General features: G+C 48.0%; 1 protein-coding gene across 1 annotated transcript in view; it reads left to right on the top strand.

Annotated features, from left to right (window-relative positions):
* The window catches only part of Rgs9 (regulator of G protein signaling 9), a 70,902-nt gene extending 58,143 nt beyond the window's left edge, over nt 1-12,759 (top strand). Inside the window, exons 16-19 of the mRNA XM_027425830.2 lie at nt 98-183; nt 2,861-2,978; nt 10,311-10,795; nt 12,609-12,759. Of these exons, the coding sequence (XP_027281631.1) occupies nt 98-183; nt 2,861-2,978; nt 10,311-10,795; nt 12,609-12,759 (840 nt within the window). The remainder of the gene's footprint in view (nt 1-97; nt 184-2,860; nt 2,979-10,310; nt 10,796-12,608) is intronic.
* Nucleotides 12,760-19,433: the final 6,674 nt, after the last annotated feature.

Below are 19,433 nucleotides of genomic sequence, written 5' to 3'. Positions count from 1 at the left end.
CAGGGAAAAGCGCTAGGAAGTGCAAGCATATTCTGCTCTATCCGATACACCCTCTCTCCCTGGCTCATCACCACTGTTTTCCTCTTGTTCCCACCAGGATTCTTATGCTCGCTATTTAAAATCTCCGATCTATAAAGAAATGCTGGCCAAAGCTATCGAACCACAGGGAACCACCAAGAGAAGGCAAGTGTAGTGTCTTTAATCGCTGGCCGCCCGCTGTTTACTTTAGAGACATGAAGGCCCCTTGCAGCCAAATGGCTGGAGTGGAGGTTTGGTTGATGACATTGTAGGGACTGGAAAGTGTTGTGCCATGAAGGAAGGTCTCATTTGCTTAGAAAAGCCCTCCAGCAAGCTTCCCTTAGTAATTGCCTCGGGTAAGTTTTGCTTCCCAGATTCCGGTTCCAAGGGCCCTGATTATCAGACTGATAATTGTTGAGTATTACAAATGGAAACATCTCACTAATTTTTTTAAATCACCCTACCCCTCTACCTCCACACTGATGAATAGAATTAATTAAGGTAAACCTTCCTATCTCTATTGTTCCAAGACCTGAGGGTGGAGGGGAGGGGAGGGAAATTGCACTTGAAGAGAAAATTTGAGATGGTTGGGAGATGCAAACAGTAACACCCCAACTGTTTTAAGGACCTCCAGGGACTGCTTTTTAGAAGTCCATCAACCAGTTGGAAATTTCTATCACTTTGTCTTACAGAGACACTGGGACAATGGATGATGTCATATTCCAAAGAACAAATTGAACTCGTTGAACAAATTTGAATCTTTGAAAAAAAAAATTCCAGGGGTAGGGTAGGGGGTAGACCCTTAAGGATTATTTAAAGATTCAAAGGAGTAAGAAATAACAGTTTGAGCAAAGCTGTGAAATTCTGGCAGAGGTTTTTAATTTCCAAACAGAGTCGTCCACATGCCCTGTGCCCCTGTGTTGGTAAATGTTCCTATTTGTTCCTACAATGCTGCATCAATCTCCAGCATCCCCAGTCAATTCAAAAGGGGTGGGGGGCATCCTGGATCACAGGAGCTAATGAAAGACCATGCCACCTTGTCCTTGAGGACAGCAGCTCAGTGAGAGGAAGAAGGCTGCGGCTCTGTGCTAGGGTTATGGTTATGGAGTAAGGCGGGGAGTCCAGTGGCCCAAGGAACTCCAGTAAAGGGCCACAATAAGCCCAGAAGTTCTGACAGAAAGGTTCTGGGGTGGGGTAGGGTGTGGATTGCCTCACACTTCTGTCCTGAACTTTTATGAGCTGGGGCAGGCACTGGAGTTCAGAGAGGGCACGTCTTGGGCATGTCTGGGGCACTGAGTGCCTTGGTTGGCAGAGACCTCTGCTGCAAGGAACTTTGCAAGGACTTTGGCAAGGAACTTCACAGTCTGGGAGTGCAGCCGTCCCTTTCGTGAGTGACAACAGGGGTGAATGCTCACACAGAGTGACACTTGGCTTGTACCCAGGAGGGGAATGCAATAGGAGGGAACCCATTCCATGTCTCACAGGTCTAAGAAAATCTGTTAAAATTTAAGATACAAACCTTCCCAGTGGCGGCATTAGCTTACACTGTCCCCTACAGCTGGTGCCCAGTTTTTGATTTTTGTTTTTTTGTAAGAGAGCATCCTGCCTCTGCCTCTCTGGTGTAGAGACAAGGGCTCTGGGGACTCACAGAGTCCAGAAATTAGGGGTAGATCCTCAGTCTTTATTCTGTTGTTACTGAAGAAATGCTAGCTCCCCAAATCTATGTATCCCTGCCCCCAAGGCTGTATGTCTCATCTCCATCCTTTAAGCCCTTCAAACTTTGTTCTGATTCCTAGAATGTGGTAGTCAGTTTGGTCACAGGAATCCATGTTTGGCTTTGGAGTAAGTTTCTAATTCATCCTGAGATGGGGTGTGTGAGAAGAGTGGCTGTAGCCCACTAACCCTCTGAGGAAACTTCCACTGGGGCCAGCCCTTTGGGACAGCTCGGCTTTCTTTATGTGTGAGCATGTATATGTGTGTGCATGGGCGCACATGTGTGTACACTTACATGTATTCAAAGACCAGAGGACAACTTTAGGTGTTATTCCACCCCACTCCGCCCCAGCTTTTTGTTTTGTTTTGTTTTTTGAGATAAGATCTCTCACTGGCCTGGAGCTACTCCATTAGGTCAGGCTGGATGGCCAGCAAGCACCCCAGCATTCCACAGTCTCTCTCTTCCCAGCCCTGGATTATAATCCTGCACCACCACACTGGTTTTTTGACATGGGTTCTGGGGATTAAGTTCTGGTCAATGTGATGTCAAGGGAACTATCTCCACACCCTCACACCTTGTCTTTTTAAACAAATGCTCTGAGCCCTGATTCTTCCTCAAGACTCAAGCTCTTGGGGCCCCATCATCCAACCCCACTGTGTCCATCATCATCTAACCCCACTGAGCTCATCACCCAAACCCCACCGTGCCCATCATCTAATCATCTAACCCTACTATGCCCATCATCCAACCCCACTGTGCTCTTTTCTTTGAAGATCTTGTGGAGATAACACGGGGATCTTGAAGATCTTTTGTTTACATAACAAATTGAGTTCTAAACACCATAGAAGGTGTGCCTGTCACTATCACCATCAACCAAAGAGTCTTCCTAGGGCCTCACCTGAAATCTGGTGGCAGTTATACTCACTATGGTCCCATTCTCCATACAGGGAAGAGAGCTAAGGTTGGACATGGTTTTGAAAGTCCTCTTGGAAGTTCACTGGCAAAATGAAGGGGCATGTCCCAATTCTGACCTTCTAGCCCTAACCTCCGTCAGGCAAGTCAGTGTTAGCAGGCAAGCCATATGTTTTTTGGGTTTTTTTCCAACCACTCATCTATCTTTCCTTGTAGTTCCACCCTCCCATTTATGAGGCGTCATCTGCGCTCCAGCCCAAGCCCTGTCATCCTGAGGCAGTTGGAAGAGGAAGAGAAAGCTCGAGAAGCAGCCAACACAGTGGACATCACCCAGGTCATGAGCAAGCTGGACCGCAGGAGCCAACTCAAAAAGGAGCTGCCTCCTCCCAAATGAATTTCTGATTCCTGGGGTGGGGGGTGTGTACGCTTGGGGCAGGCAACAACACCCCCTAGAAGGATTAGTATCTAGAAGGTTCATTGTCCCTCAGCACAATGTAGCATTCAGAGTGAACTTCTAGGTCAGGAGTTACATGGCTTTGTTTTCCTATTCCAAGTCACTAAGGAGCAGGGCTAGCGATGGTAGGAGGTTGTCACATGAGTGAGTAGCAGTACCCGCCCACATTGCTTCAGGGCGCAATGGTGAGAAGCATAGGAGAAAGGGCAGCGTTGTATGGTACCTTATCAAGAAACTGACCCTACAAGGCTACTTCTATGAGGAGTATTTGTTTAGAATAGCTTTGTGAAACTTCTCACCCCATCTCTCCAATTCAGATGCCACTTCCAAAACAACTTGAGATCCCTCCACAGGGCTCTTTTAAGGCCCACCCCTAGTCTCCTCCATTACACGCGCCTAGGAAGGCATTGCTGGGTCACGTTTCCTAGTGGGCTTGTTCTTAGCCATGGTTACATCTTTTGTATTTTTGGCTTTGTTTGTCTCTGATGTCTGGAGGTTGGCTTACAGGAGTTTGGGCTGGGACAAATAGGACATGTCTTCTCTCTGCTTCCTGTGTCTATTATCTTCCAACAGCCCTGCCCAGGCATGGTCTTAGGGTGGTGGCAGAATTTCAGGGGAGAAAGTAGAAATGCAGATGGCTTCCCATGATCTCACCCATCTTTTCTTGGCCAGAGAAAGTCACAGATTCCTCCACGATTAAAGGAGTGAAGAAACAGGGCTGGGGGTGCAGACCAGTGAGTAGAGTGCTTGCTTGACATGCATGAAGCCGTGGGTTCAAGCCCCACCACCACATAAAACCAAACGTGGTGGTGCACACCTGTAATCCCAGACCTTGGGAGGTGAAGACAGGAGTATTGTGCATTCAAGGTCCTGCTTACATACATAATGAATTTGAGGCCAGCCTGGACTACATAAGACTCTGTGTCCATGAGGGGAGAAGGAGAAGGGAAATAGACTCTATTCTTTTTTAGTAAAAATTTGTCAGAGTCCCATTTAAAAGTATATGGATACAGGGAAGGGTACAGAATTGAGTTTGTTGTAGTAACTGTTAATTAAAATTATGATAAAACCTGTTGAATAAGTTATAAAGGAAATGGGTATGATACCATGATAAGGGGGATGTGTTCTGTGTAGGCTTAGGTCTCTTTGAAGCAGTGACAGAAGAAGAGAGGATGAGAAAGTTTTGTAACAGGATGTAGACCAAGCAAGAGAGTGTCCTACAGAGAGAGGAACTCTAAGGATAAAGCCCCAGAGGTGGGATGGTTTGGAGTGAACTGAAGAGCAGGTGGGTGGAGCCTGGTGGATGAGGAAATGGTACAAGACAAGGTGAGAGAGGTAGGCAGGGCCGGGTCACTGAAGACTGTCCAAGCCAATGTAAGGAACTTGTGGTCATTGGTTTCAGGCTAGCAAGATAATCCCAGCCCCAGAGGGGAACAAACACTTCCCGATTTCACAAGTTACCCTGAGATGGCACCAGCAATGTGCTTTTTAAATGTTCTTTTGAAGTCCCCATGCAGCAGCGTCAGGTAATGAACCATTATAGACTGAGTATAAGAGGAAGGGTAAAATCTAGCTTCCCTCTTGGAGTCTAATGCCCAAGACTTAGTAAATTCTATACATGTGTGTTACGTTACTGGATGAATGAACAAATGAACTAATGAGTGAATGAATGAATGAATGGAAAGAACTCTGGATTCTGAGGAAGCCTCTTGGGCCCTGGTCCAGTTCTAACACAGCCACGTAGTCTTGAGCAACCCACAGGCCCTCTCTGCTTAGTCATTTGTGAAAAGAGGGGCTGTCACAAGATCAGTTCCAGAACTGGGATACCAATTTTACTTGGATATTTAGAATAGGAGGAGATTTAGGTAATTTTTAAAATTTTACATTAAAACAGCCATAAATATATTATGAAATGGAATGCAAAATGCACATGAATTTTTAAGGCTAACGTTGGAGACATCAAAGTCATTTCACGCTCTGCTGTGCAGGTTCATGCATTGCCCTCCTAAGTCTCTTGGGGGAGCGTGTTTACCCGGCTCTCCTGCTGTTTGGCCTACTTTAGCTGAAAGTTTGAGATGCATGAAACCAGAGAATGTTTGCTGTCCCTCCTAATTACTCCACATGAGCTGAGATCACGCCAGCAGCCTAGTGGCTAAAGCGGTAGTATCAGAGTTCATCACAAACTCTTCAGGCACCAGTGCCTAGGTCCTGTTCATCTTTGGTCTATCCATCTGCCACCCCACTCCCCAGGCTTGTGCTTTTCACGGGTTTCATTTTCTGGAAGACCACAGTGTGCTGTTTTGGGTTCTTTCCCACATATATGGGAGTCTGCTCAGTCTGAGATACAAGGTTTGCCATCAGTGAGAGCCACCGGTATTAAAAGTAGGTGAGCATTCACTCCTGGGTGAATGAAAAAATAAAGGTCTGAACATTTTCCACACAAAGGAAGGTACAAGAGAAGTGGCTTCACTCTGGATAGCAGCAATTAATAATCCATGACAAGGTGTGCGTGCGTGCGTGCGTGCGTGCGTGCGTGCGTGTGTGTGTGTGTGTGTGTGTGTGTGTGTGTGTGTGTGTGTTTGCAAGTGGAGGCCAGAAAAAAATATACATGTAAGGTCTTAATATGTTGTCATGGCTGGATTAGAACTCACTATATTTACTGGAGTGGCCTGGAATTTACAGAGAGCTGCCTATCTTTGCTCCCTCCCCACATGTTGGTATTAAAGGTATATACCACCACATGTGGTCCCTACAAATGGTTTTTATAAGAATCAGTAGAAGGGTCATGGGAGATAAAAATATGCAAAGTGGTCTTTGTCCCCCACAGAGTTGATGAAGATGTGTGGATGCAAATGGCTGAACCATGAGACAAACTGTGATTAGGGAATTGTCTGTGTTCAACACATGAGAATTGCCAAGAGTTGGAAGAGAATTGTTTGGCATGAGAGAAACTTTTGGAAGATGTGTGATTAGAAGTGTCAGGCTTAGGCCAGGCGGTGGTGGTACACACCTTTAAATCCAGCACTTGAGAGGCAGAGGCAGGTGGATCTTTGTGAGTTTGAGGCCAACCTGGTCTACATATGAGTTCAGGACAGCCAGAGCTACATAGCGAGACCCTTTCTCAGCAAACAACAAATAAAAAGGGCCAGGCTTCAGCACCGGTTTTCTTCTGTGTGTTACAACCACTCAACATTCCAAAATAATATTCAGCCTGTGTTACATGCTAAGCACTGTACAAGTGCTGCAGTCAAGGACTGGAGTAGAGGGGGCAGGGAAGAAGAGGGCAGAAAGGCCCCCATTGGCTACTTCCAGTTAACAGGAAAGACAAGAGTGTGGCCATTTGAATTATGGGGAAGCCCCATGGTGCTTTGGGAGGTCATAGTGGGAACTGCTAGCTTGGGGAAGGGTGGAGACTTTAAGGAGACCAGAGAGGTCCTGAGGTTGGTAGTTGGTGTACATGGTTAAGACTAATGAGCAACCTGGACCACCCATCCTGAAGGCTGTATTTATCATCTAGCTCGCAGGACTTCATATGTTTGTGTGTTATCACTGTACCTCAACTCCAAACATCAGCTCTTTCCCTACCTCACTCCTGTCTCATCAATGGTGTCAGAGTCTGACAGTGCTGTCTCAGGTCCTGAGATCTACAAGGAGATTTGCAGGATTGGTAGCAAAGGGGCCAGAGGTTTCTTTGCAGTTCTGAGGTGTTGGAAGAACACCCATGGCTGCTGGGGCAGCTCTAATGAGGCAAAGGCTCTTGTTGTCACCAGGAACAAACATAACAACATCTCAAATGCCGTCACAGTAGTGCATATTTAGATAATACTACTGCTTTATTGAAATCGTTTTCAGACAACGTCTTCATTTCATAATGCCAGAATTTATCCACACTACAAGCTTCTCCGTCATGGAGTTTAATTATGCTATTTAATATAAGGCTCTAGGATTTCCACTGTAGAAATCTATTTTCCTGTTAGACTTTTACAGAAATCATTGCTTTCTTTATGGGTATTATGCAAAAGACACAGGAGCCAGGGCAGAAAAATAACAGTAGAACCTTGCCCAGTATATCATGAATGCTCAACAAACGCTGCCCGCTGCCACCTTTCACCACCACAGTCATCACCTTTACCATCACTGCTATCACCATCATCATTGCTGTCGCCACCACCAGTCACCATCATCATCTTCCCAGTCACCATCATCTCGTCATCTTTACCATTATTCTCAGTACCTTTTCCATCATCACCACGGATCACCATCATCTTAACTATCAGCACCACCATCAGCATCATCTCCATCCCATCATCACCACCATCACTGACATTGTTATCATCATCACCATCCTGTAATCGTCCCCATTGCCACCATTGTGGCGGTCCTTATTCCCATCACCCTCCTCCACCACTCCCATCATACTCACCACTGGAGTCAACACCACCGCCTCTACCACCACCATCACCAATACTTTCACCATCACCACGATCACCACCACCACCACCACCACCATTACCATTATCTAGACGGTTCATGGTCTTGAAGTGTCTTGCTTTCTTCTGTCAGTGTTGTTACCCTTTCTTGTTTAAATATCACCTTAGGAATACTTAAATCAATATTGTCCCAGACCAGCTCACTTCTTGACTCTTGCAGCATCCTCTGCGCACCCTAGACAGCATCAGGTTACATTTGAGGTGTACGATATGTTTCTATATCTTCTAGCTCCTAAGAGAAAGCTGATTAGTGACAGTGTAGTGACCAGAAGACCTGTGGCCCCAGGTTTTATGACCGAGGTGAGGGTCAGTTCCAGCGAGGAAGGTCGTATGCCAGACTGTGTTCAGTGGGGTGACCAACCAGAGAAATGATGTCCCCAGCTAAGCCGACTTTTCCCTATGGCACCAACTTTACTTGCTTTTGGAGAAGAGGGGAAGGGCACCACAGGAAGGGACTGAAGGGGGCCTGGGTCCTTGCATGCTGAACATGGCCACAGGTCTTTGATGTCTCAGCCAGTTTCTGATGGAAGAAAAGTGAGCAGAGACACTCCACCGTCAACTGCTTTGCTTTCCATTACAAACCCTGTGATTTCCCCACCCTGTTGATGTCCTGCCTCATTTCACGCTCCTGCCCTCTCTGTCTTGGCTCCCTCGCACAATAAAATAAGCTGCTCACAGCAAACCTGAATCAGGCTCTACTCATCTGTCTCCTGTCGCGTTTCTTCACCACGTGTCTTGCATGCCACTTGCTTTGCTGCTCATGTCATGGGTACAGGGCTGGGTTACGGATCACAAGCCCAGGAGGCCTCCACGGTAGGAACAGAGTGGGAACTCACGGTTTCCTTGTGAGAAAGAGCTAGAAATACAAAAAGTGAAAGCAAACAAAACCAAACCAACTGGGAGAGTGGCCATTTGTCCAGAAGGGACCATCTCGGGCCAGGTAAGTGAAGAAGGGAAGGCAGTGGCCACCTTCCTTACGTGTGTTGTCATTCATCCTGAAAAGGAGAGGGTCCTGGGGAAGCAGTGGGATGAGAAGTAGGTGGGAGCAGAAGAGGAGGAGAAAGGGACAGTCAAGTCATACGGTCTTGGTTCAGTCCCTTGGTCTCTAGGAGTCTCAAACTTCTTATCTCAAAGGTGGGATGATCTCAGGAGTTTGTGACACTTTTCAAGGTAGTGAGTTTCAAGTGAGCTTAGTAGGTATCTCACTGATATCCCCCCTACTCTCTTTAGCGTATTTCCTCATTTAGATAATTTTATTCCACTTTTCAGGACATAGAAGCCACATAGGCAATAGGTGACATATTATTTGGAGCAGTAGGGGCATTTGGGTCACACACCTAGGCTCAGAAGCATATTGAGTAATTGTCTTAATTTTCCATTGCTGTGTAACAAGTGAACTAATTCCTCTCAGCGATCCTTGACTGGACCCCACTTTACACTGGGCAGGGATCATTTGAGTGACCTGAGGCCAGGCCTCACTCACTCTGCAGTCAGTAGCCTCCAGCCCAGGGCTCAGGCGGCCTCCTTCAGTCTTGGGGCGTGAGAGGTGAGTGGAGCCCTCTGAGCAAGACATCCACCTGTTATTGCTGAGGAGGCTGATTCCTCATCGGAGCCCTTTCTAGTCCTCTCTTGGAAGCAGTAGTGGTTCAGCTGTCTCTAAGACACCACTCACCACCTCTCCTCAGAACTTCTGTCCGCACCCAGCTTTCATGTGGTATATGACCATAGCAAGCCTCCGGGGGGACCCAGCAGCCCACGCCAATTGATCCCTGTGGCCTGTGAAGGAAGGGGCGACAGTGAAGAGCCTGAGTGGAACTCTCAACTTTAATTTCCTTGCTCAACTTGGACAAAGCTCCTTCAGGTTCCTTGAGATGAGGAAATACCAGCCCCTCCCCTTCTGCCCAAAACATACTAGACTCTGGGGCCATGGTGGCCAGGACAATGAGATCCACCCCCCCTTTTTATTTTTTTTTCTGAATAACAGAATCACCTCTTCCCTGCAAACATCTCAGGTTCTACACTCAGCTTTTTTTTTTTTTTTTTTTTTTTCTCCTCTCCTCAGCTTGCATTGCCAGTCTGAGGATAGGCCTGGACAGGTCCTACGATTCTCAGGGTGGACACAGTTTGGGGTGTGGTCTCAGGCATGGAGGCTCAGCAGGGCACCAGTTGCAGGTCTCCCCACTTGCACTGCTGTGTTAAAGTTAAACTGTTAAATGCCTTTCAGGTGGGTGTGTGGCTCAGTGGGAAAATACTTGCCTAGCATGGACAAAATCATGAGTTAGATTTCCAGCAAAGTACACACACACACACACACACACACACACACACACACACACACACACCACACAACAACAAAATAGTGTCAAATGCCTCCAGGTCTAAAGACTTGGTCAACAATGAAGAAGAGGTTACATGGGTGGGAAGCACACAAGGCGTTCATTTGGAGTCTTGAGGGGTAACCAAGTTCAGCATGGTTACACTCCAGCATCCTAGGACTAGATGGGTCCGTTTGTGACAGATGGGTCCCGGCAAGAGGCCTTTGTATGGCTATGCCATTATCCATTATCACAGGTACCTCAGGGTAAGCTTTTATATCAATCCCGCCAAAACAGACCTGCATCATTGCTATTGTAAGAAGATCCAACTAGCTGAGGATGGCTTGTTTACCCTGGTGGCTGGAGACATGTCCCTTCACTGAACTTTCTCTTTTCCTTCTCCACAGCCAGGTCAGCACTTGGCTCCGAGCCCTCACCTTGCGGTGTATACAGGGACCTGCGTGCCTCCCTCTCCTTCCAGCCCCTTCTCCCCATCCTGCCGCTCCCCCAGGAGGCCCTTTCCCTCACCAAGTCGCTTCATCCGGCGGCCCAGCATTGCCATCTGCCCCTCGCCCATCCGAGTGGCCTTGGAGAGTTCTTCAGGCCTGGAGCCCAAGGGGGAAACCAGCTGGTCTGGTGCCAACTGTGGGCCCTCAGTCATTGAGAGCAGTGAGACCTCTGTTGACCAGTCAAGACCACATGGCCAACCCAGGGCCCCTCCCAAGGCCCGCGTGGCTCTGTCCCTTGGAAGGTTTCTGAGACGGGGCTGTTTGGCATCCCCGGTTTTTGCCAGGCTCTCACCCAAGTGCCCCGCTGTTTCACACGGGAAGGTGCAGCCTCTGGGGGACATGGGCCAACAGCTGCCCAGGCTGAAACCCAAGAAAGTGGCCAAGTAAGAAGCTGAAGGGGCTGGGGTTGTGTGCATGTGGACAGCGGGTGTGGGCGTGGACAGCGGGCGTGGGCGTGGCTTCATGGTGCTGATGGAGCCATAGACCGATGAGGGTTGTGGAGACCAGACACATCTCTAAGTCAACAACTGCTCCTAGAAACTGAGACCCATCACCTCTCCCTCTTTCAGAGGTGGTAAAAGGGCACCTTCCTTCTCTGCCGATTCTCCTCCACACACCTGCCCTGTCCCAAGACTGTTAGTCAGGTCAATTTACTGTGTTTGTAAAGGGTCTCAGCAGTAACCACAGGCTATGATGTTCCTAAGACACGATTCCCAGGGGCTCCCACCTTTCTCTATCTCACACCTTCAGTGTCGTGGCCTCCTTGGTCCTCACAGACACCTGCCTGCTATCCTAAAGGACCTCAAAAAATATTTGTTCCCGTAGTGGTCTGAGATGAGGAGTACTTCCACCCCAGCTACAGTAATCCTCTGAACTCCATTTTGGGTAGCTCTAACAGTCTGAAATCTGAGAACCCCAAGTGCCCCGAGGCTGCCACTATGTGCAGAGCAGAGGTCCAGAGGAGTGCTCAAGAGTGCCTGGATCCACAGCAGAGAGTCACATTGCAGCTTCATCTTTCCTGGGGTTTGGAGGGATCAGTCAGAGTCACCCCCAAACCAATTGACACAGTCCTACATTTGTCCCTGCCTGATCTTGGAGAAAGATACATTAGGCACAAGTCTTAGACTGCTGTGACACCCAGAGAGTGTGGCCTCTTCAGTGTAGTGAGTGTGGGGACAGCAGGGAGTACTGGCTACTGACCCATTCTGGTCTGTGTGGCTTGGAGGAGGAGGAGGAAGAGGAGGAGAAGGAGGAGGAGGAGGAGGAGGAGGAGGAGGAGGAGGAGGAGGAGGAGGAAGAGGACTCTGTTGCTTTAGGAAATGTTACGATAAATCTTTCGGTCAAAGCCGCCCGAGCCCTACAGCCATGTGTGTGGTCTCTGCCAGTCGCCCGAGTTCTGCCCGCAGTGTGGATGGACAAAATAATACACAGACTTATATTAGGTTCAAATGCTGCTTGGCCAATGACTAGGATTTCTCATCTGCTAGCTCAGTTTTAATTATCATAAATCTATATTTTTTATAAGACTTATAGAGGATGCCTTCCACTGGTGCCCTCTCTTGCTGGTGGCTCACATGGCACCGCTGGAGGATGTGAAGGGGAAAAAGGACACTTCCTGTTTCTCCTTGCTTAAATATGAGTCTCCTTGCTATGTCACTTCCTGCCTGGATCACCACTTCTCTACTACATTTCCCAGAATCCTCTTTGACTCTTAGTCCTATCTAACTTGCTGCCTCATTGGCCAACCAGTATTTCATTTACCATCCAGTAAGACAAACACATACATGGAAGCACTTCCCCCATCAAGGGAATGATGAGAGTCTGGTGTGATTCTGTTGATTCTCCTCAGCTGGCTCTGCTGAGAGACAGTCTGGCTCCGTGGCCACTGTCCCACTGCAGGTGTGGGAACGGGACTTTTAAAAGGCTCCCTTTCCAGTGTCCTCGAGAGACAGCTTAAAGGGTCTGAGGATTAAATAATGGCATGCAACACTACAGGGACAGGCTGAATTCATCAAAACCAAGAAGAATGGAAATAAAAAACAGAGCATATTTGGGATCATCTTTCGTTCAACAGAAGAAAATAGGTCCCAATGGCCGCACCTGTCCCTCTGGACCAGTGTCCCTGGCATGCTTGTCTTTGGGACTGTTGGGATCATGTGGGGATTACCCCCCCTTCACTTATTTTCATGTCTGCAGCTTTTTCCAGATCAAAATGGAAATGCCTACTGACAGTGGGCCTTGCCTGATGGACTCGGATGACACCGGGGCTGGAGAGTCTGGTGACCAGACCACGGAAAAGGAAGTCATCTGCCCTTGGGAGAGCCTGGCTGAGGGGAAGGCAGGCTGAGCAGGGCCTTGGGCTGGGAAGACAGTCCTGGCAGACACCATCAGACCTGGGGCACACTTGCTTTCAAACCCAAGTGCATTAGAGTGATATTGGAAGACTGGAAAATGCTGACAGGGCGGAGTGTAGGGACACGTGCTCTGACTGACTCCCAGTGGTCACCTTTTCTCCTTCCCCGACTTTCCCTTGCTTGGCCAGAAAGGCATGTGGGCCAGAAGCCATCCCTTGCTGCCTTAAAACCAATAAATGGGTCATTTGGAAGATTTTCTTGAATTGAGATAGTGGCATATACCTGGGTTTATTACTATTCATAACCTATAACTTGTAAGTTAACTTGTGGATAAGGGGAGAGATTGAGCCAGAACAGATTTGGACATGATGATTTAATTAATCAAGGTCAATGGTAGTCCCCCAGAAAGAACAATAGCTAGGGCAAGGGTCACTTGGAACACTGGATTCTCTAAGATGTTCACAAGACAGGGTTTGTTTAGGGAGGGTAAAGCAGACATAGTATATCTTCCCTCTCTTCCTCCCTTCCTCCCTTCTTAAAACAATGTGTATATAGTTGGAACTCTGTGTGGGTATGTGCGAATGTGAGAGTATGTGCCTGCAGAGTCCAGAAGAGGGCGTTGGATCTCTTGTATCTGGAGTCATGGGTATTGTTGAGCTGCCTGATGTGGGTGCTTGGAACCAAACTTGGGTCCTCTGGAAGAGCAGCAAGGTGTTTTACCACTGAGCCATCCCCTCAGCCAGTAATCGCTGCCCTTGTTATTGTGGCAAAACACCTGACCAAAACAACTTAAGGCTAGGTTTATTTTGCTTCACGGTTTGTGGGTGCAGCTGGCCATGGTGGAGAGATCATGGTGGCAGGAGTTTAAGGCAGCTGGTTGCATCGTATCTATAGTCAGGAAACAGAGCAGAGAGAGCTGGGTGGTAGGACTCAGCTCACATTCTTTTTTTCTATTTAGTCCAGGACCCCAAACTATGGCGGCAGTATTGTCCATAGTCTTCCTTGTTCAGTTAAACTTTTATTTAAGGTGAACTCCTCTCATGGACACACCCAGAGGTATCTTTTCCATCAAGTTGACATTGCAGGTTTGCTGTCACAGAATGGAATTTCGAGGAGAAAGGAAAGTCTACTGGCCCTGATTAAGGGACAGGTCAATTTCAAGAATGTTTTGGACAGGCCATCTATAGGGCATCCTTGAGTCAAAGTCATTGTTAGAGAAGTCATGTGGGGCCCTAGAATGGTCCTACATCAGCCCTCAGCTGTACATGGCCATTGAATGGAAACTGCAGGGTTGTTGGAGGGTCCTGGGCTGCAGCGACCAGGTCTTCACCTATCCATTCCTTGCAGTAGGAGTGTGAAACACTCATTTTTTCTCTTCTACTGCACCAGGCTGGAGGTGTGGATCTTAGTATGCTCTGCCCACCTTTCCCTCCAGGTACTGGCCCAACAGGTGCTTATTAACTGAGTCCCTATTAGGTGCCTGGCACCCTGTCAGCTCCATGGATTCATCTAGTGGTTCTCAACCAGGCCAATTTTGTTGTCCTCTCCCCCATGGGATGTTAAACAGGGACTAGAAACAATTTCAAAGGTCAAGATTGGGGTAGGGTCAAGTGTTGGTGGTGCACGCCTTTAATCCCAGCACTCGGGAGGCAGAGACAGGCGAATCTCTGTGAGTTTGAGGCCAGCCTGGTCTCCAGAGCGAGTTCCAGGACAGACTCCAAAGCTACACAGAGAAACCCTGTCTCGAAAAACCAAAAACCAAAAACAAAACAAAACAAAAACCCCACAAAACAAAAAAAAAGATTGGGGTAGGGAGTGACTATTACTACTGGCAGCTAATAAGCCAAGGCCAGGGATGCTGCTTAATATCCCACAATGCTCAGCACTCATAACAAAATATCTGTCCAAAATGTCAGGGGCACCACTACTGAGAAATTTTGCTTCTTATTGGAAGGTGGGGAGGGGCCACCACAACATAATCTCTTGTCCCTCTTCCCAATGTGTCCATATTGAATAAATCTCCTTTTTATCTGATTTTCACCACAGACACACACTTACACACACACACACTCACACAAAGAAAATAAAACAAACAAACAAACAAACAAACAAAGTTGGGAGTGCAGGCTATACCCGTGTCTTCTGTTTCTGCCAGCCCCAAAGAAGTTTTGTCCCACAGGGTCCTCCATGGATTGTGGTTGGATTCTACAGTGGACAGAGACTGAGAACAAAGTACTGAATAGAAGAGCTCTTGACCTTACATAGAAAGTCCTTGAAGGGGAAGAAACGTCCAGTGATTTATTAAACCACTCATTATGTTGCTCCCTTTTAACCCTCAAGTGCATCAGAATTCAATCAGCAGATAAGCACCCCTGACTTGCTTTTAGCCTCTGACAGCTTATCATATGTAGGACATAAATACTGGGTCTGCTCAGTAATCTCCCCACGCATGCACTTCCAAAAATGAATATTGGGCAGGTGTGTGAACAAAACTTGGGCTTACCAGTCCTTGCAGGGCCACTGTTAATGCTTCATCTCTTCAGGAGTATTGTTCATTTTAGATTCTGCTAAATCAATACCACCAGGCCCACAAGGCAGCCACTCATCATCTACTGTCATTGAAATAGTCTGGGTGTCCTTTTGAAGGTGAAGGGGGCGATGACTGGTTTATTTGATGCCTTTATTTGCAGGGTTACCTTAAAATGAGTTTCTAGGTGAGGCCAATCTAGTCCCATAATCTCCCACTAGCCAGTGTGTCCAGAAACAAGGGAAATCTCGAGTCTGGGTTTGGATATCTGTGTGTATAGGGCAACACTTCTAAGCCCTCATGATCCTTAAGAGAACTGAGCTCATCTGGATCCCCAGAACTAACCAGAGAAGGCTCCAGGATCCACTGATTGTGCCTGGAAAAATCTATCTAGAGTTCAGTCATAAACAGACCTCAGAAGGTAGGAAGTGGCTCACATACAAAGAGTTTCCAGCTCACACATGTAGCTGCCCAAAGGCAGGAGGGTCCAGGGCAAGTAGAGTTGAAGGAAGAGAAGAAACTTGGACCATTAGTTTGCGTTGAGTTGACAAAATTCTAACCAACATAGCTGCTTTTTCACTAACTTGGATTGCATACAAACTCGTTAGATGCCAAACCCTGAGTGAGGTTCTGAATTTCACATCATTCCCTCTTGGAACTGCTGTCCTTGCTCTGGAGCCAGTTGGGGACTTGGACCGATGAGTCTCTGATGGAGCACAGAGTCTGACTTCTTCCCAGCTTGGGACATCACTTCACCTGTGAGCTGTGTTATGTCATGGGGATTTCTGGGAGGTATAGAAATGGTGTCCTCAGCAACTGTAAGGAAGGGTGAAACAACTCTTTCTCAATGAATGAGTTTTTGAATCACATCTAGACCACCATCTTGGCTAGGCCCGCCTGTTAGGGAGCCCGGTGGTTGATGTCACCTCCTTAGTTTTCAGGTCCCAGCAGCAGAGGCAGAGGCAGAGGCAGAGCTCAGCATCTAATCCCATTTGCCAGAGCCCTAGAGATATGCTTGCTTTACCTCTCTTGACAAATGACAAGCACAGCAAGTTTCTCTAGGGGCCCCAAAGCAATTGTTCCTTTGCCTTCTGGGAATGGGACTTTTGGATAGTCCATATAAGGCTGTGAATTCCTTGAGCTGAGTGGACAGTATGCTTATTTGCTAGAGGGATGTAAGGAGCCTGAGGTGGCCACATTTCCGGGTCTCTGGGTGCTGGATGGTTGTCTGGGGAACGTGAGGGGATGGGGACCCTGAAATACTGCTGACTCAGAGGCCTAGCCTGCCATAGTGGTGCCTGCCTTCACAGTCCACCAGAAGAGGGAGTCTCAGGCTCACAGATCTCCAAAGACAGGTAGCTGGGATTCCCACCTCTCCTGTTCAGAGCTCTGTGCTGGAACTGGAGGACAAAGATGAAGAGAGAGAGGTTTGTTCTCCTTGGATGGTGAGAGGAATGGCCTCTCTGCACTGTACCTTGCCGTTTTTGCCCTCTCTTGCCAGGACCCCTGTAGTCAGCTGTGGAGGGGAATCCATGTGGAGAAGCCTCTGGTTGGGCTTTGGTCCAGCCCTGGCGGGGCTTCCTTACCATTGGTACATAGAGTATTGGGGGAGACTCCATCCCTGGTGGATGAGGGTTGAGAAGCTGGAAAAACTCCAGCAGAAAGAAAACTTCCCCATCTTTCCCCAGTAGCAGCCTAGCCTTGGAGAGATGGGTAGCGTTTCTTTGTGTCCAGCCTGAATGCCTTGGACTGAAGAGCAACAGAGTCTCATTCATGGTTGACTTCCCAGCCTGAGGGCTTTGTGAGCTCTCCTATTGAGAAGGGAAGCCGGGGGACTGGGACAGCCAGGGCATCCAGGCCAGCACAGGGCCGTAAGAGTGGAAAAACATGCTTTTCAGCTGACGGGAGGGATCCCTGTGTAACTGATGGTTGGGGAGCTCCAGTTTATTCTGTTCTTTGGGAGGAGAATTCAGGGCCCTCGCCAAGCCCCTGCACAGGGGAAGTTTATATACCTAGGCCCCCTTGTCTGTGCACACACGGAGTGCTGATGTCTCCCATGTGTGGCAGGCTGAGGCTGTGAACCTGGCTGGCACTGGATTCAGCAGTGACACTGTGCAGACCCAAGGCAACAGTAAAAGGAGAAAGATTCATATGCGCCCCAGAGAGATCAGAGTACCCTGGAAGACAACAGGAACTCGGCAGTGAAGCCGGGGACCTAGATGCATTGGCGAGCATGAGCCAGGAATCTGAGAAACTCACTGATGACATGGTAGATGAGGCAGCTGAGATGCCCTGGGATTCATCTGATGTGACCATGCCATTACATGGTTCAGTCCTGGGCAAATGACAACACCTGTCCACCTACTGACTTTTACTCTCTCATCTCTACCTGTAGGTAATTACCAAGCAGTCTTGTCCTGCAGGACTTGGTCTCGGGGAGTTAGAGAGTTAGACACACAGCTTGCAGGCTCATTGAAAGAGCTCCTCATGAATTCCCATGCACAGGCACTTACTTCTCACTATGGCATGGGATAATAGCAACGGTGCCCTTATGCTACAGATGTGACCTCTCTATTCTCCAGTAGTAGAAATTCTCTAGTGGAGTTTACAACTGCCTGTAACCCCAGGGGATCCAACACCCTCTTCTGGCTTCTGAGGGTACTTGCACACACACACACACACACACACACAGGATGGGGAGAGAAATAAAAATAAAAGCAAATATTTAAAACGTTCCTTAAGCTGAGCATATTGGCATGGCAGAGAAGCAGGGTGGAAAGTGAGGGTAAAGTTCTCACATAAAAGAAACAAAATTGGAAACCCCTCCACCCAAGACTGACATGCAACAGAGCATGTGCAGAAATAGCTGGGGCACTACACAGATGACCCATAAAGGTCACAATCTGAGAGGCAAGAGTGCCATTGAGCTTCGACCTTTCTCTTCCAGCATTAACCCATTTCCTTCATTGAAAGCATTCTTTCCTTACTACACTGCCTCCGGGTCTACCACCATCCATGTACCCCCGTCTAGTCCTGAAACATGTCAGTGGGCTCCACTGAAATCTTACTTCTGCCTGTGGTTCATGCCTGTGTTCCTAGCACTTGGCAGAAGGGTTGCCATGAATTTGAGGCCAACCTGGGCTACATAGCATGTACCAAGCCAGCCAGGGCTATGTGGCAAGACATTATCTCAAAAAATAAAATTCCTGAAAGTGATCGTAGTGAGCCATGAGCCATACTGGGTTAGGGTGGATCATCAGACCAAGGCCCAGATCCTTGTTCAGAGGGAAGAAGACAGAGACACCCAGTGGCCAGGAGGCTGTGGACAATGGACACTTTGATTTCTCTCATCTTTCAGAATAACTTCCTGCTGTTTTATGCCACCTCCTATGTGGCACTTTCCCAGGGCACTTCCGGGAAATGAATGCAGTGTTCATTGGCAACAGTTCATCGTCTTCCCAAAGGCGAATACTGAGTTGTTCCCAAGTTTTCATGAAAGCTAACTATGCTATAATGAGCATTTCTGTGCATGTTTCTGTGTCTTCCCAAGGACAGAAACTAACAAGAAGGATCAGAGCTTAGGAAAGTGCCGCCTGTTTTAACCAGTCCACCACAATGAATCACCTCTTTGGAAATCTATACTAACTCTCTCCCAATAATGGATGGGAGGGGAGTTGTTATCTTACATCTTGGCCAGAACTGTCGCTATGACAGTGACAGTGTGACAGCATTTACTGTAGCATTCAAAATTCTGGGGGTAGGTGTGTCCCTCTAGAAGCCAACAATGCTAGGGTCCTGGTCCTCCATCAAGTCTAGCCTTAGGAGGACATGCAGAATGGGAGAACCAGAGAGACTTTTGGCCCCGTGACTCTCTGCCCATCCTCTGGACCCCGCATTAGTTTCTTCTTTGTTATGGTTATAAAATACTCTGACAAAAAGCAACTTGGGTGGTGGGGTGGGGGTAGGGTGGGGGTGTCACTTCAGAGTCCATCATGGAGGGAAGATGTGGCAACAGGCAGGCAGGCACGGCAGCAGGAGCAGGAAGCTGGCTGATTATATTCATCCCCTTACAGGGAAATGGAGTAAACAGGACCTGAGGCCAGGCTCTAAAATCTCAGAGCCCACCCCTAGTGACATACT

The sequence above is a fragment of the Cricetulus griseus genome, chromosome 7 (genome assembly GCF_003668045.3).
Source record: "Cricetulus griseus strain 17A/GY chromosome 7, alternate assembly CriGri-PICRH-1.0, whole genome shotgun sequence".
In the NCBI taxonomy this organism is placed as follows: domain Eukaryota; kingdom Metazoa; phylum Chordata; class Mammalia; order Rodentia; family Cricetidae; genus Cricetulus; species Cricetulus griseus.
The sequence above is the reverse complement of the archived record's forward strand: the minus strand, read 5'-3'. Positions and strand labels throughout refer to the sequence as shown.